Source organism: Mesocricetus auratus, unplaced genomic scaffold (genome assembly GCF_017639785.1).
Source record: "Mesocricetus auratus isolate SY011 unplaced genomic scaffold, BCM_Maur_2.0 Super-Scaffold_100676, whole genome shotgun sequence".
Classification (NCBI taxonomy): domain Eukaryota; kingdom Metazoa; phylum Chordata; class Mammalia; order Rodentia; family Cricetidae; genus Mesocricetus; species Mesocricetus auratus.
This window is the reverse complement of record NW_024429266.1, coordinates 147,054,062-147,071,398: the sequence shown is the minus strand read 5'-3', so window position 1 is coordinate 147,071,398 and position 17,337 is coordinate 147,054,062. Positions and strand designations below refer to the sequence as shown.

The window sequence follows — 17,337 nt, the reverse complement described above, 5'->3', positions numbered from 1 at the left end:
CCTGAACCTAAGTTCTCTGGAAAAGAAGCTAGGGTTCTTAGCCTCTGAGCCATCTCTGCAGCCTCTTCTTGCTCCTTTGATGTTTCTGTAATTTATTGAGAATTTCCTTTCTTCCCTGAAACTAAAAGATGGTCTAGGCTTATCTTGTACAGTTAGTTATTTCTCCAAAGAGCCCAGCTTGACTTTTGTTGAAGCAGAGGACAGATAACCAGTTGTGAAAAATTCAGGTGCCCGGTTCACTGAATGGGTTCTTCAGCCATAGGAGGGAGGACACTGGGCCTAGGAGGCAGTTTCCCTTTAAGTTACCAGCTGACAATATTAATACTCACTGTTCTAGTGGCGACACCTGGTGGTAGTTTCCAAACATGCAGGGCCAGTAACATCCAAGCCTTGAATGTAGGATTTAAAGGGTGCCTCTGGGCTTTTTTCTCAGTGTTGTGAGTCCCAGTTGTTGCCTGTTCTGCTTTTGTTAGTCTGTCTTTCCGCCATGGCCTCCAGTCTGTAGGATGAAAACTTGAGAGGTGAATACAGTGGGAGTTGGAAGCTTCTCAACCTCAGGCAGGGCTTGCCCTAGGAGCCTGGACGCTCTCCTCACTATGGATGTCTCTACTATTATGCCCAGTATTTCCTGCTGGAGTCGCTCAGGTGGAGATTATGTTAGTAAATCCTTTATATTTGTAAAGGGTTTGCTAGAACCTTGGGAAATGCTTGCTGTCTAACACCGAGCAGCTAACTACTCGTTTAAAAGATGAACGTGAAGGGGCTGGAGAGATGGCTCTGTGGTTAAGAGCACTGTCTGCTCTTCCGGAGGTCCTGGGTTTGATTCCCAGCATCCACATGGCAGCTCACAATTATCTCTAGTCCTCTTCTGGCCGCAGTGGGCACTAAACACACATAGGGCACAGATATACACTCAGGCAAAACACCTGCACATATAAAATAAAAATGAATAAATCTTAGAAAGACAGAGGGAATTGCATCTACCTGAGAGGAATGGGAGGACACTGAAAATTCTGCTCCATGATTTTCCTCCCAGGGCTGTCCGAGTTTCTTTCCCTGCTGCTGGGACAACACATTCTGACAAAGGCAACTTAAGGGAGAGGAGTTTGTTCTAGGGCAGTTAAAGGTGAAGTGTCTCGTGGCCATGAAGTCCAGGCAGTAGGAATTCGAGGCTGCTGGTCACACAAATCCACAGCTAGGAAGTAGAGATGCTGAATAGTGTGCTCAGCTAGGGAACGGTGCTGTTTGCATTTAGTGTGTGTCCTTGCACCCAAATTAACCCAATCAACATGGTCCCCTCAGATGCGCCCAGATTGGAAATAAACCTTCCCAGGTGGTTTAGGGCCTGTCTTCTAGATGATGCCATCACAAGAGGTTTTGTACTGTCTAAACAGAGCACTTATGATTTGGATCTGGGGGTAGGTAGGAAGGTGAGAGACTAGTTCTTGTATATATAGGCTGGCCTTGAACTTATGTTCCTTGAATTCCTGGTTCTCAAGTTCCATATCCCGAGTCCTGGTATTGCAGGGTCTACCACCATACCCTGCTTTTTCTTGGACTTTTTCCAGAAAGGCTCCTCCTGGCCCTGGGGAGACTCCTCCAGGTCTCTGATGGCCTACAGTGGCCAGGCTGGAGATCAGTGATCTCTTCTGGCTTCTCCTTGGGCTCAGAGCCTCATCTCCCTATGGAAAGTGAAGTTGTTAGGGAGGACGTGAGGTGTGACCCCAGGCAGCTGTCCCTGCCCACATGAAAGGTGCAGCTGTTGTCTCTCCTCTTGTGTGAGGATGTGGCAGGAGCAGGGCTTCCAGGAGGGAAGAGGGTAAGATGGGGAGTGGCTCCCAAGGGTGAGCTGCGGCTGGAGAAGAGCAGCTGAACTGTCTGTGTGGGGTGGGGGCTGATGGTGAGCAGAAAACTGGGGGACTTCTTCCCAGAACGAGACAAATCCTGTAGGAGAGGTGGGGTCCCTCATCCAATCTCAGCCTCATGAGACAACCCCCCTTTTTTTTTTTTTTTTTTTTTTTTTTTTTTACAAATGAGGAAGCTGAGCTCCTGTGAGACTACAAAAGTTGTCCAATGTCACACAGCTCCTGAATGGGGACCCAGCGATGTATCCGTAATTGTCTGGCTGTGCCTGCAGGTTCCTGGGTGGCTTTACTACAGCTTTCTGCAGCCCCACCCTGTTAGAGCTGAACGCCTTGGAGAGGGATGGGAGAGCTAGAAAGGGTGCTGGAGGCAGGGTGTCGGTTCTCCTGCATACTTACCAGTTGCTAACCCATCTCTTCTAGGCCTCGCTGGTCCTGCAGGTGTCCTACACACCGCCCCCAGGAGCTGTGCCCTTGTTTCCACCACCTGCTTCTCTGGCCCCCTCTCCGACACTCCCTGACATGGACCTGGTGGCTGGTGAGGAGCCTACCCACAACCTACCCTCTGATAGGGCAGGGTCCCCAGAAAGATGGCCAACAGGTCTCCTCAATTCTGGGGTTAGGAGATGGCTAGTATGGAGACAGAAATTGTGGGTGGGTGGGGGGGTGGAAGAGAAGAGGAGGAGACAGCTCCCTAATGAGGCTTAGGATGGAAAGAGACCCCGCTCCCCAAATCCCAGATGCCTGGGAAGGGCAGGGTCCAGCCTGTAGTCTCCACTGCACAGCCGAGTGTGAACTAATGCTCTCTGGCTGACACCCAGGAGTGATAGAATGCAACAAAAGAGCTACTCACCTCTCCCCAGGAAAGAGCCTTGAGCCAAAGTTAAGAGACATGGGTTTCCATCTTGCCTTTGACACGGAGTAGCTGTGTGGCTTTGGGCTGGTTGTTCTGGGCAGACAGATGTGTGTATGTGAAATGAGCGGACTCAGTGAGTTGGCTAGGTCCTTTGCCTGTCTCAAGCCTCTGCTAGGCTTGTCAAGTGAAGATGGAGGCTGGGCAGCCTGGCTTGCCAGTGGTGTCTGAAAGCTAGCCTGACATCTGGGCAGCACAGGTTGGAAGCAGCTGAGATGCGACAATGAGCGCTTGCTTAGGAGAAGGTTCTGGAATTTATAGTCTGGTAACAGGGGAGGAGGCAGAAGCAAGTTATCATAAAAGCTTCTCCCTGGGTAACCTGAAGCCTGTCTTGTGTGGGTTTCTGTGGAGAGGGAGGCAGAGGGAAGTCTTGTTGGCTCAGCCTGGCCTGGAGATCACGGGCTGGGAATCCTGAACTGGAGAGAGCTGGCTGGGTGAGGCTCATGGAGGAAAATGGCTGCTTCTGGGGGTCAGGTGGGAGGGGGCAGAGTTTCCCAGATGCTCTGAGCTTGACCAATCAGGGGAGGTGCCCACCTCTGCCTGGTTGGCCATGAGAAGAGGCAGCTGATTCTGAGCGTGCTACCCAGGCTGGGTGGGTGAGGACATCAGAGGTGAGTGAGGGTGGGGATGCGGAAGGTGGGCTTCTCTCATCCCAGCTCTTCCTGCCCCTCCCCACTTGGGCTATGCCCTGCTGCATGCCAGGTGGGGGACAGAGCCGGGCTGAAACTTGGTCCCTGCTCAGTGACAGCACCATGGACACAAGATACTCTGGGAAGAAGTGGCCAGCCCTCACCGGTGAGATGCGGCCAGACCCTACCACCTGTAACTCTCATCTGGCGAGGCCAGAAGAGCATGTCCTCAGGGCTGGGGTGGGTGGGTCAGGGCCATCCTGTCTTCTTCCTGCTGACTAACTGACTATTGACTGTTTTCAAGGGCCAGCGTGGCAGCTGTTCCTCTTTGAACTCATCCATCTTGGGGACGGGTGGGCAGACTTCAGCACGCATGCTCTTTGGTCCTCCTGCTGTGGGACTGAGACCCCAGGGCAGGGCCAAAGGGACACGTGCTCATGAGGGATTTGTCCCCACAGACACAGGAGGAGAGGAAGACACTGAGGACCAGGGGTTGACTGGAGATGAAGCTGAACCATTTCTGGATCAGAGTGGTGCTGCGGGCCCAGGGGGACCAACCACACCCAAGAAGATACCTTCTCACCCTCCTCCCCTCCATCCAGGGGGTAAAAGAAAAAGAAGCTCAGCCCCACCTAGAAAGCTGCTGTCAGACAAGCCACAGGACTTCCAGGTGATAGAGCGGGGCCTCTGTGGTCCGGTCTCCTCCTTTAGTCCGTCAGCAGTGACTAGTGCCCTGTGCCTGGCTGGGCTGTTTAGCCTCAGGATGATGTGCTGGAGCTCCAGAAGCCTCCCATGAAGAAGCTAGGCTTCACTGAATGCTGGCAGCTGAATTGAGAGTTTGTGTTTTGGGATCTCGGAGCATGTCTTGCCCAGTCCTAAGGAGTCTGACGAACAAACAAGCAAACAAACAATGAGTGAACGAGATAAGCCTAGCTCTGCATCTCCTTTGTTTTGGTAATTGGCCTTTGTCCTAGGGCTAGCTCCCTGTTCTCCAGCAAGCCTGTGCACCAGTGGCTCCAACAGCAGCAACAGCAGCAGCAGCAGGGCCCCCTGAGCTTTCCCCCAAATTAGTGACTTTATTTATTTATTTATTTAGTGTGTTGGGTAGAGCATACAAATGCCACTGTGAGGATGTAGAGGTCAGAGGAACACTGGGAGTTGGTTCTCTTCTTCCACCATGTGGACCCTGGGGTGTAAACTCATACTATCAGACTTGGCAGCAGGTGCCTTTACTCATGGAGTCATCTCTCTGCCTTTTGTTTAAAGTTTTTTAGATTGTATTTATATTCATATGTGATATGTCTCTGTGTGTATGCACATGTGTGTGCCACAGCATGTGTGTGGAGGACAACTTTCTGCTCATTCTCCTCTACCACATCCCTGGCTCTGTTTTGGTTTTTTGGAGACAGGGTCCAGTGTTACTCAGGCTGGCCTCTAGCTCACTGTATGACTGAGGATGACATTGACCTCTTGATCCTCCAGCTCTGCTTCCAGAGTGCTGGAATGAGCCTATATGGCCATCATGCCCAGCCAAGGTCCTTAGAAAAGTAGACCTCTGCCCCCATTCAGAACCAGCTGCTTGAGTCTGAGTTGTGTCCAACCGTAAAGGAAGGAAAATTACTCCAAGTTTGAGGCCAGCCTGTGCTACATAATGAGTACCAGGCCAGTCTAGCTACAGAGTCACCTATTTAGAAAGACAATGATGGCTGGAGAGCTGGCTCAGAGCCTCTTCCAGAGGTTCTGAGTTCAATTCTCAGCAACCACATGGTGGCTCACAATCATCTGTAATGAAATTTGGTGCCTCTTCTGGCCTGCAGGCATACATGAAGACAGAACACTGCATACATAATAAATAAATAGACCTTAAAAAAAAAGAATGACAATGACAATAACAGAATAGGTATTAGTGGGGTCTTAAATAGGATCTGATCTAAGGGAAAGCAGGGCTGGATTTATCCTTGACCCAGGAAATTTCATGCAGGTGGCATACTTGGAGCTGTACTGCAGTTCTACAGGGAGCTCTGGAATTTTCTAGATTCAGTGGGTAGCTTGGTGGAAAATGCCATTGTTTTTGTAGAGCTCTTTCTAGCTGCTTTTGGTAGTTCTCCCAGAAGTCATCAGTGAGCTGGTCTTAAAGTTTCTGACTCTTGGGGTCAGCAGGTGACCATAAGTAATCCCTTCTCCGGACTTTCAGATCAGAGTTCAAGTGATAGAGGGGCGTCAGTTGCCTGGGGTGAACATCAAGCCTGTGGTCAAGGTTACAGCTGCTGGGCAGACCAAACGGACTCGAATCCAGAAGGGAAACAGCCCACTCTTCAATGAGGTGAGTGACCCCAGGCGTCAGCCTGACATTGATAGCGCTGGAGAGCGGAGAGGCCATTCTCAATAGAGCAGATACCAGGGCACATGTCCAAGAGTGTTCTTTCGTGGCACCAACTTTGAGTGTGTGAGCCAAGACCAGTGTAGAATATCAGAGGACTTGGAGATCCCTGCTCCCCACAATCCAAGCATTCCTGTTCTTGAGGTAGAGATGGGACAGCCAGGCTTATTAGATACCCAGACCTTGGCACTGGTCAGCTGAGCTCCACTAGTCTCCTCAACTCAGGTTTGCATATTGGTGGGTAGCCATGGCCCCTCTGCCTAGCCTGAGGGTCAGAGACACTGATTTTCCCTCTTGTCCATTCTGAACCAACAGACTCTTTTCTTCAATGTATTTGACTCTCCCTCGGAGCTGTTTGACGAGCCTATCTTCATCACGGTAGGTCTCAGCTATCCAAGTGTTCTTCATGGGCTTTGGGTAAGCATGATAGCCTGCAATAGTGTGATATGGTATCCACAGACACGTCTGCCATTGTGCCTGTGTATGTGTGTGTGAGAGAGCGGTGGGGTGAAGCTTGACTCCTAGGTGACTGACGTACTCTTGGAAACTCTGCCAGTGGCAGAAAACTACCCAGGTGCCTCAGGTCAGAGGCCCAGAGTTCGCGGCTTTTCACTGGCTCCCTCTATCTGTTCTCTGACCTCTGATTTCCCCATGCTGCTGGGAAGAGTTGTGCGCTACATGTGTGGGGTTAACTCTGCTGTGTGCCCATGTGATTCTGCACATGCTCTGTGATTGCCCTGTGCCTTTGTCCCTTGATTTGTGAGCTGGGGATTATGTTAGTATCTACTCACACAGTTCTGAGAAGTAAGACTTAGCTCCGTCTCTGGAATGGAGATGGCGCCAGCTGCTGGCTGCTCTTGTCTGGGAGGGACCTGGCCAGAGCCATACTCTCATAGGAAGATGCTCTTTCTTTGCAGGTGGTGGACTCACGCTCCCTTAGGACAGATGCCCTCCTTGGCGAGTTCCGGGTAATTGTTCCTTTTCTTGGAAGCAGTCAGCTCTCATTTCCTCTTCAGGGGCAGGCTATGCTGGGAGAGTCTAGTTTCAACTCATCTCCTAAAAAACTCCATAAAATCTCTCAATTCAGAAAACCTTTCACCAAAGGTAGAGAAATAAAATACCTATTTTGTTTTAGGCAGGGTTCTCCTCTTTTAATACAGGCAGGCTTCAAACTTATGGTGATCCTGCTGCCTCAATCTCCCGTGTGCTGAAAGCACAGAGGAACCAGTCACCATGCGTGCCCTCCCTTTCATTACTGAATAAGTGTTTGCCAGGAGGGCATGCGTGTTACAGGCTATCTCTGGAACTGGGAAGACAGAGGGAAGTCAAGTGGGTGGAGAGCCCCTTCCATCACATTCCCGTAGTTAGGAAAGGGTCTGGAGAGCAGAGCACATCTACCCAGCACATTATCCCCACCCCGTCACAGCACCCCTGTATCACAGCACCCCTCTCCTATGACAGCACCCCTCTATCACAGCACCCCTATATCACAGCACCCCTCTATCACAGCACCCTCCCCATCACAGCACCCCTCTCCAGCACAGCACCCCTCGCCTATCACAGCACCCCTGTATCACAGCACCCCTCTCCTATGACAGCACCCAGCACCCCTCCCATTACAGCACCCCTCTATCACAGCACCCTCCATCACAGCACCCCTCTCCAGCACAGCACCCCTCTCCTATCACAGCACCCCTCTCCTATCACAGCACCCCTCCCCATCACAGCACCCTCCCCATCACAGCACCCTCCCCAGCACAGCACCCCTCTCCAGCACAGCACCCCTCTCCTATCACAGCACCCCTCTCCAGCACAGCACCCCTCTCCTATCACAGCACCCCTCTCCAGCACAGCACCCCTCTCCTATCACAGCACCCCTCTCCAGCACAGCACCCCTCGCCAGCACAGCACCCTCTCTCTATCACAGCAACCCCACTGGTGGCAGAGTTTCTCTATGTCTCAGCAACTGCTCCCAAATATTAATTATAATAGGCATAATATTAATTATAAACTCTTGGCCAATAGCTCAGACTTGTTAACTAGCTAACTCATATTTTAAATTAACCCATATTTCTTATCTACACTCTGCCATGTGACTCATTATCTTTTTTCAGTATGACAAGTTCATCTCCTTTGCTCCACATCTTCCCCTAATTGTGATAGAACCTCCTCCTCCCAGTTCGAGACCCTCCTCCTCTTTTTCAGGCTCTCTTTTTTTTCTGCCTGTCCCACCTAACCTCTACCTGTTTAGTTATTGTCCAGTCAGCTTCTTCATTAACCCAGTCACAGTGACACACATTCACACTGTGTAAAGGAATATTCCACACTCCCACCCAGCACAGAGTCCTTCCTAGGTTCCCGGGGTAATTAGGGTGGCCATCTATGTGAGTTAGTTTTCTTTATTCAGAAGAAAAAACAAAACTTTGTCCTCTATGACAGGTTGTTTGGCATCCTGGAGCTTGGTACCCTCAGAGGTCAGGCTTCCGGATGTCTCTGGCCTTCTTTCATAATTACATTTTGGAAGCGGAGCTTGGGTCCTTGAATGGTTCCCCACAGCTTCAAGCTTCCTTTCTGAAAAGATACATGGCAAAGAGCTGGAGAAAGTACTTAACACTTTAACACTTACATTTTCCTGCATGTGACAGAAAGAGAGGGAGTGAACACTACCCTTGTGTCCACCAGAGGGAATTAAACTGCCTTTTAAGTTCCCATCTGGCCCTGCACCCCAGAAGGGAATCAACCCAACCCATACCCATGGCTGTCTTGTGTGTCTTGGTTGCTTTTTTATTGTGCTAAGACACCATGACCAATTCGACTTGCAAAAGAAAGCAGTTAATTTGGGGCTCATAGTTCCAGAGGGTTGTTCCATGACCATCCTGGTGGGGAGCATGGCAGCAGTCAGGCAGGCATGGTGCTGGAGCAGTACTGAGAACTTACACATGGGGCAGAGAGAGCTAACTGGGAATGGTGTGGACTTTTGAAACCTCAAGTTCCACCTTCAGTGACACACCTCCTCCAACAAAGCCACACCCCCTAATCCTTCCTAAACAGTTGCACCAACTGTGGGCCAAGTATTCAAATATATGAGCCTATGGGGTTATTTTCATGGCAACCACCCTATCACATGATGTAGTGCTCTGCTCCTTGACCCCATCCTCCCTGTGGGTGTGGAGTGGAGTTCTCATGTGCACTCAGGAGAAGGAGCCTGCTCTGGCCTGCTTACTTTTCCTGGTGGCCAGGAGTTGGACAATAGACAGTCCACTCTAAGTTCTTAGTTATGGAGACTCCAGGGTGGATTTAACAGACCTTCCGAACTGAAAAAACTGGGCTGGAGAGATGGCTCAGCGGTTAAGAGCACTTGCTGCTCTTGCAGAGAGGACCTGGGTTTCGTTCCCAGCATACACATGGCAGTTCACAACCATCCGTAATACCAGTTGCAGGTGTTCTGACACCTCTGAACTCCACAGGTATAAGGCGCATATGTGGTACACAGGCATACATGCAAGTGAAGCATTCATACACATATAACGGAAGTAAATAAATCTTTAAGAATGCATTAAATGACATTATATGGCTATCCATTCAGCTCCTTGGACAGATTTCTTAGTCTGTTAAACATTTGTTTAATGTATATGGGTGTTTTGCCTGCATATAGTCTGTATTTTTTGCTTTGCTTGTATATATGTGTGTTTTGGGTTGTTTTTTTTTTTTTTTGTAGCTAAAGAAAAGCATTTATAGGGGCTGAGGAAACACACGACATACAGCAGGCACACGGAGAAAACAACCCTCTGCAAAGTAGAGGAGGGGACCGGGAACGTAAAAAAAATCCATTGTTTGATTACCTGTCCTCTCTATTTCAGATGGATGTGGGCACCGTGTACAGAGAACCCCGTGAGTAGCTCTCGCCTTGGCCAACCCCTGACATTCTGGTTCTGGAGCTGCTTGGGGGACTCCTTTTCCCTTCCTGGTGCTTTAGAACTTGGAGGTGGGGTGTGCAGTTGGAAGGGAAGGCGGGGACTTCTCCTCCATGCAAAGCAAGCCCTCAGGAGCATTGTCAGTCAGCTTCTTCAGGAGTGATTATCCCAGGGTTTGTAGCCAGGGTAGCAGAGCCTGGGATCCCTTCAGAGTCACTTTATGCTTTTCCTTGCTCCTCTGGTGATTTACCAAGGAAGTGGAAAAATAGGCCAGTGTTTGGCTTTTATCACCTCTTGTAGAAATTTCTGGTGATGTTTCTCTTCCCTGGCACACAAATGTCCAAAGTGTTTTTTAGTTTTAGATTAAAAAAAAATCTCTGAGACCCTTGTTATCCAATATCAGCAGTTACAGAGGGTGTCATGATTGCCAGTCTTCCATACTCTGGGAAATCTGACCCTGCTAAGGAAGCAAGGTATTCTATGGGGAGCTCTTGTCTTCACACATCCGTGGGGCGTGAAGCCTGGCCCCTCCTCTGGTCAGGTCTTCTGTCTCACTAAACACTCCCCTCTAAGCTCCTGTCTGGCCACAGACCAGACCTTCCTTTATCTCCTGCAGGACACGCCTATCTCCGCAAGTGGCTGCTGCTCTCAGACCCTGATGACTTCTCTGCAGGGGCCAGAGGCTACCTCAAAGCCAGCTTGTGTGTGCTAGGGCCTGGAGATGAAGCTCCCGTGAGTACCCTCCTCACTGCACCTACTCCAGAGCCACATAAAACCCCTGGCTCTGTGTTTTCTTCTCCGAAATGAGTACATGGTAATCATGAGAACTGCATAACATTGCAGAAAATGTAAAGCAACAAGCAAACCACTTAAAACTCCGCTGCTTGGAGAGAGCTGGTATTAGTTAGCTTCACACATCCTTCTCAAAGGGCATGCGTGTCTAGTTTTCTTTTGGCAAAAGCCAAGTTGTTCTTTTGACATCAGTTGGGGCCTGACTTTCTGCCTGGGGAGATGTTGTGATCATCTTGACCTGTCAGTGAGGCTGACGTGAGAGGTGGTTTGAGGAAAGAAAGGTTTGAGTTGGCGATTGTCAGAGACTTGCATATCAGAGAAGAGGCTCAAATCCTTATGGGACAAATGAGGAAACAGACTTGAACAGAAAGGTGTTTTTTTTTTTTTTTGTCACTGGTACTTCTGGGGTTTGAACCTAAGGCTGTGCACATACTGACTAGCACTCTACCTCTGAGCTATATCCCAACCCTCTTCTTACCTTTTATTTTGAGATGTGGTCTCACTAAGTTGCCCAGGCTGGCCTTAATTTTCTGTGTAGCCCAGGCTTTGAACTTGTGAGCCTTCCCCTTCAGGCTCCCTCACCACCTGAGGCTGTACTGTCTAGCCTTCCTTGCAAATGACAGAATCTTGTACTACACATAGAACACCATGTTAGGGTGAAGGCTGTGTAGTTGGGCCACTTTGTCAAAGTTCTCTGTGGTTACGACCCAAGGGGAGGCATGTAGACTACGCATGGTTTGGAGGTGGGCAGCTCAGGACTGGTGACAGGTGGAGGAGAAGAGTCACAGTGTCCTGAGACTGAGGAAGGGGGGGGGGGGGGGAGGCGAGAGGAGGGCAGCTCAGCCTCTCGAAGGTCGCTGAAGCTGGAGGGCATGGGCTAGTCTGGAAACACTCCCTGCACCAGAGATAACAGAGAAGTGCACCCACATTACAAAGAGGAGCACGGGCCATTCTACTCTCTCCTCCATTATGAGTGGGTTTGTGCCTATTGTTAAAATGTCTAGTTTACCCAGTAACCGTGACTCAACGATCCCACGTGGAGTTTTATTGGTAGACAGGGAGGGAAAGGGGGGGTGAGAGGTAACCAACCCATGCAGAGCTGAGAGAGAGAGAGAGAGAGACAGAGAGAGAGACAGAGAGAGAGAGACAGAGACAGAGACAGAGAGATGAGAGTAAGAGAGAGGATGAGATGGAGAGGAAGACGAGAGTAAGAGAGAGAGATGAGAGTAAGAGAGAGCGTAAGCGGGCAGGGGGCAGTCCTTTAAAGGGGTCCTTTGCACCTGCGTGGTTCTCTTGGAACTCTGGGCTGGCCAGAGTGTTGCCTGAGTGCATCCTGCCAGGTAACAGGGCAGGCCAGCGCAATGCCTGAGCCTTTCAGGGCCTCTCTTCCACCCTGTTCAGCCATCCCTTCTTCCTCGCCTCTTTCTCTCTCCTGTCTTCCGTGCTCCAAGTTTCTCTGTCCCGGAACCACGCACCAGCCCTCCTCTCCTTCCAGCCACTCTCGCCTCCTTGTAAGCACACGGAGCTGGAGGAGGCGATGGTTTTCTTCTGGCTTGAGAAGAGTGACATGAAGAGTGTTTCCTTCGTGGACACTCGTCCTGATCAAACGTTTTCCTGCAGATGCTGAAGTGGGGTTCAGCATGGGAGGCAGGCTGAGTCAGCAATAGGCTGCAGCCTTTTCAGTTAGCTTGCTAAAGAGTAGGTTGCTGAGCCGGGCCGACCTTACTCTTTCTTCTTCCTCCACTGCCTACCTGCCCCCAAGAAGTCACTAGATGGCTTGTGCGGTCCTCTGGCGTTGGGCACTGTGTTTATCATTATGCAGTGTCACTGCCTCCATTTGCATAGAAGCATGTTCTCACTCCACCCTAACTGGGGTGCCTGTCACTCGTTAGCACCAAGCTGACTCTGGAGTCACTGGGTCAATACTTGTGTGAGTGGACACATGTCCTTAAAGGTGGAGCATCTAACTTAGAACTCTGCAACTCCCATGCTACTTTTTAACTGGGGTGGGGATGGGGCACACGGGACAGGGGACTCTGCCAGGTTGCTTGGCTTGGATGCCTGCCTTGTGCCAGTAGCAATTGTTACTGTTGAGGATGATCCTCCATGCATCTAGGGAGTGTGTGTGTGTGTGTGTGTGTGTGTGTGTGTGTGTGTGTGTGTGTCTTGGCTCCCACTGCTCTGCTGAGAGCTAAGCCAATTGAAGGACCAAGAGGCAGCAGGTGCCCAACTTCAGGATGCACCCTTCACTGGAGGGCGTGGTGCCAGTGACTGGTGAGGAACCCTGTGTGTTTTCTTTGTAGCTGGACAGGAAAGACCCTTCTGAAGACAAGGAAGACATTGAAGGCAACCTGCTTAGGCCCACTGGTGTGGCCCTTCGTGGAGCCCACTTCTGCCTGAAGCTCTTCCGGGCTGAGGATTTACCACAGAGTGAGTATGGCACCCCGTTCTGGAGGCCTACAAGAGGCTCCTGCCTGGCTGTTTAAATCATAGACCCTGGGCCACAATCCACTCCCTGGAGAAAGGAGAGGCCTGGGCCCATTCTCAGTGCTTCTGTCTCCAGGGACTAACCCCCTGCTCCTTCCCTTCTTCCTTTTGACCTGGCTTCCTCCTGGAGGGTCTGTTAGTGTTGTCAATGATATCTGCCTTTTGCTGTCTGGCGGACAATATAAACCTTTATTTGACACCTCCTTCCAACAGTGGTATTAGGTTTAAACCAGAACCCCATGTTTGCACTCAACAATGAGTGCCACCCTCAGCAGAGCAGTCAGGTTGTAAAGGAAAGCAATATATGTAGGCTGGTTTGGGTAGCTGAAGGAGCCTTGGGAATGATAACTGCCTGGTGGCTCCACTCCAGCTTTCTCTAGCCTGGTCTGGTGGTCTTATGGAAATGGGAAGTCTTAGACTACACACTGGACCTCTTTTAGTTTCTCTTTGAAGAAAGATCAGTCTTCAGGTGGATCATTGTGGTCATGGTATCAAGGAAATGCCACTAGGCACCCTGAGTATTTCCATCCTTTTCCAGATTGCACACTGCTCTCAGTGGTGTGGTGCTTGAATCAGCTCCTCAGACAGTGTCAGATGTGTGTGTTTGCTCCTAAGCTGCTTGTTTCGAGTCCCTTCTTCATGGAGAGCCGGAACTGATGAGGGACCACAATATGTCACCTTGGTAGTCCTGATACTGCCTGGAGACACACGGATAGTTGAGTCTGAAGGGGGCTGGAGGCTAGCAATGAAGGAGGTGATGCGGGACAGTGGGGGATGGAAAACTTAGCAGGTGGGCAGGGATGGGTATGACACAAGGCAGTTGATTCTGGAGGGGGACAGCAGACAGGTAGTGACCTGTGTAGGAGAGACATCAGCAAGCAGTGACAAGTGTGTTTTTTCTCCAGTGGACGATGCCGTGATGGACAACGTCAAACAGATCTTTGGTTTTGACAGTAACAAGAAGAACTTGGTGGATCCCTTTGTGGAAGTCAGCTTTGCTGGGAAAATGGTGAGGATCAGGCATGCATGTGGTCAGAGGATCACGTATGGGAGCTGGTTCTCTCCTTCTTTCTCAGGGACTGAACTCAGGTTGTCAGGCTTGGCGCTAATCACATTTATCTGCTGAGCCATCTTGCTGTGTACAATCTGTGTTTGTTTGGGCAGGCATGCCATGGTGTGTGTGTGTGTGTGTGTGTGTGTGTGTGTGTGTGAGAGAGAGAGAGAGAGAGAGAGAGAGAGAGAGAGAGAGAGAGAGAGAGAGAGAGAGAGTGATCAAAGGATATCTTAGTGGAGTTGGCTTTCTTCTTTCAGTATGGGTTCTGAGGATTGAACAAAGTTTACCAGACTATCAAGTCATGTGTCTATGCTCTAAGTCACCTTGTTGGTACCCAACTTTTTACACACATGCTCTTTGAGTCTTCTCTTCCCTGCCAGACTTCCTCCTGCCTCTGGCCTGCTCTATCTGTGGCCCCCCCTTTTTTTTGGTTTTTACGAGACAGGGTTTCTCTGTATTGTTTTGGAGGCTGTCGGTCCAGCCCAGCCCTCGAACTCACAGAGATCTGCCTGCCTCTGCCTCCCAAGTGCTGGGATCAAAGGCGTGCGCCACCACCGCCCGGCATTTCCCCCCCAGGTGCCTTCCTCATAGGAGCCTCCATCGTAAGGATGGCACCATCCAAGATGGAGTATGTGGGCCAGCCTCTAATCCCCTCTCTTTCTGCTTTCACGTCCAAAATGTCAAGTCTAGTTTTCAACCTCAAACATGCACCGAGGACCAGCCCTTCCTACCCACGGTGTCTCCCCAGCCACTGCTATCTCTTCTCAGGAGCACACAGTAGTCTCTTCATTGTCATTCTCCCCTACAGGAGAGCCCAGGACATTCGTTCATATTCTGGAGCTCTCTGGTTGCTTTCTCTGGCATTTCCTTATTTTTCTGGCTCCTGTATTTCCTGGCACTGATGGTGACTGCATACAGTCAAAGGAATTTGCCTGGAGCTCTCCACAGGCCATGTTCCCTATGTTGACTGCAGAATGACAAGAAGCCTCAATGCCAAGTGTCTTATCCTCTACCTGCTGATCTAACTCTCATAGCAGTAAATGCCCTTCTTTGCAATTGACAACTACTCTTGGGGTGACATCTTGATTCCCTGAGGATGACCCAATGCACTGAGTGTCCACTGACCTCTGCCTGAATAAGTCACTGCTTGGGATTACCCAGTGCCCATTTTCTCATTTCTAGCCCTCTGTTCTATGTAATTTTTTTGTTTTTTCAAAACAGGGTTTCTCTGTATTGTCTTAGAGGCTATCCTGGAACTCGCTCTGTAGACCAGGATGACCTCGAACTCTCTATGTAAAATTTTTTAAACTTATTTTTTGAATGTGTGTGAATGAACGTGTGTGTGTGTGTGTGTGTGTGTGTGTGTGTGTTGCCTGCCTTTAAACATGCACAGAGGTTGAAGGAGGAGGATGTTGGGTGTCCTGCTCTGTCACTGTCTACTTTTGATACAGGATCTCTTACTGAAATTGGAGCCAGGCTGTCAGCGGTTGAGCCCCAGTGATCCTCCTGTCTCCGTCCTCTGCAGTGCCAGGGGTATAGGTGCTTGCAGCCAAGCCTAGCTTTTTACATGGGTGCTGGGGATTTGAGCTCAGGTTCTTACAGTTGTTCAGAGAGCCTTCTTTCCCTCTGAGCCATCTCACCAGTTCTCTTTGGACATATATATGTATATACATATATATGTAATTATGTATATATATATATAATTTGAGATTATAGATAGTATAATTACATCATCTCTCCCTTTTCTTTCCCTTCTCCACAAATTCATGACCTCTATTTTGAATAACCAATCAGTATGCTCTTTCCTGGGGAAGACTATTTATCCTTATCTCAGCATTCCTTAGTTGCCTATAGTTCTTTGTCTAGGGCTGAGGTCTCATGGGCTTTTCCCTTTCCATGTTAGCATGGTATCACCCATTTCATTATGCTTAGACAGTCATGTTGGTGAGATTTCACGGGTGTGGCTTCTGACATGTCTAGGAGACACAGTCTCATAGCAAAATCCTGATCCTGTGGCTCTTACAATCTTTCCACCCCCTTTATTTCTGCAGTGGTCCTGGGGCCCTGGAAGTTGTGTTGTAGATGCCTCAGTTGGGCCTGAACTCCAAAAACTCTGCATTTTGATTGGTTGTGGCTTTCTGTGGATCCAATCTGTTTCAAAGAGAGGTTTCCTTGATGAGGTTGCTTTTGGCTGGCCTAGAACTTGCGTTGGATGAGGATGGACTTGGAAGCTGAAGATGACTTTGAACTTTTGATCCTCCTGCCTCTACCCCTGGAGTTCTAGGTTTATGTGGTGCTAATGATTGGACCCAGGGTCTCATGTATGCTAGTCGAACACTCTGCTAATTGGGCTAGAGTGTCAGCTTGCCCCTGTCCTTTTGGCTGTGTGAGCCTCAGCTCCTTACTCCCAGAGACTCAAGAAAAGTGTCATGGACTCAGTTGCTTTGCTTGCTAGCTCGTTCCCTCTGAGGTGGCAATGTTCTCTGCAGATCCTTGCTGCCTTCAGGCAGGGCTTGGCTTGGGCTTGGGTTTTGTGTGTGCTGCTTCAGGGCTGGCTTGCCCAGTGTCAGGATGCACGAAGGAAGGAGAGAAACCAGGTTTTCCGGGACATTTGTGCTCCAAGGCTGAGGATTTGACTTCTCCATTGGCAGTTGGGAAAGACCATGCCAGCCAGGAAGCTTGTTTTTGTTTTTTGTTTGTTTGTCTGTTTTTTTATCCATGGTCGTAGCATGCACTGTCATCTCTACTTCAGGCCCCCTGCTTGCCTTGGAGCCCAGACTGAATGCCCCGCATCCCAGCCCCCCCCCCCCATCCCTCCAGCACCCATGATCACTATGAGCCTTCGCTCTCTGATGCTGTCTGATTTTTCTAGAGTGCTGGCATCTAGCAAGGGTGACTTGGGAGACTAGATAAAACTTAAGCAAGGACCACAGGGTGCTGCTGTGAGAGGGTGGGGGCTGAGGAGTGAACTGCTGGGAGTTTGGGGGGGAGCCAGCTGCTACTGTGGTCCTTAGGCCTTCCTGTCTTCTTTTCTGCCTGGGCCCCGTCCTCATTCTGTCCTGTCTCCCCTGACCCTCATCCCAGTCTCCCCTACTATCACCCCACTCTTACCATCCCCTTCATGACTCTATGCTTTTGTTTTTAGTTTTTCCTTTTCACATCTACTTGCAAACCCCAGGACTTTGCCAGTGCCCGCCCAGCCACACTTGGATGTTTCTGCAGTTTTGCCTATGGACGCTTGGTGGCACTGTTACCCAAGATGTTTCCAACTACACAGTTCCTGAAGGGATGGTGTGTGCGTGTGTA

General features: G+C 50.0%; 1 protein-coding gene across 22 annotated transcripts in view; it reads left to right on the top strand.

The window, feature by feature from the left end:
• Positions 1–17,337, top strand: part of Dysf (dysferlin) — a 200,191-nt gene that overhangs the window by 55,798 nt on the left and 127,056 nt on the right. For 12 of the 22 annotated variants that reach the window (XM_005071085.4, XM_005071079.4, XM_005071081.4 and 9 more), the window contains exons 5-14: positions 2,286–2,400; positions 3,478–3,570; positions 3,863–4,074; positions 5,599–5,727; positions 6,100–6,162; positions 6,702–6,752; positions 9,645–9,675; positions 10,315–10,430; positions 12,794–12,920; positions 13,883–13,986. In XM_005071085.4, coding sequence (XP_005071142.1) covers positions 2,286–2,400; positions 3,478–3,570; positions 3,863–4,074; positions 5,599–5,727; positions 6,100–6,162; positions 6,702–6,752; positions 9,645–9,675; positions 10,315–10,430; positions 12,794–12,920; positions 13,883–13,986 — 1,041 coding nt within the window. The remainder of the gene's footprint in view (positions 1–2,285; positions 2,401–3,477; positions 3,571–3,862; positions 4,075–5,598; positions 5,728–6,099; positions 6,163–6,701; positions 6,753–9,644; positions 9,676–10,314; positions 10,431–12,793; positions 12,921–13,882; positions 13,987–17,337) is intronic. The other 10 variants (XM_040737838.1, XM_005071091.4, XM_005071087.4 and 7 more) reach the window with 1 other exon arrangement.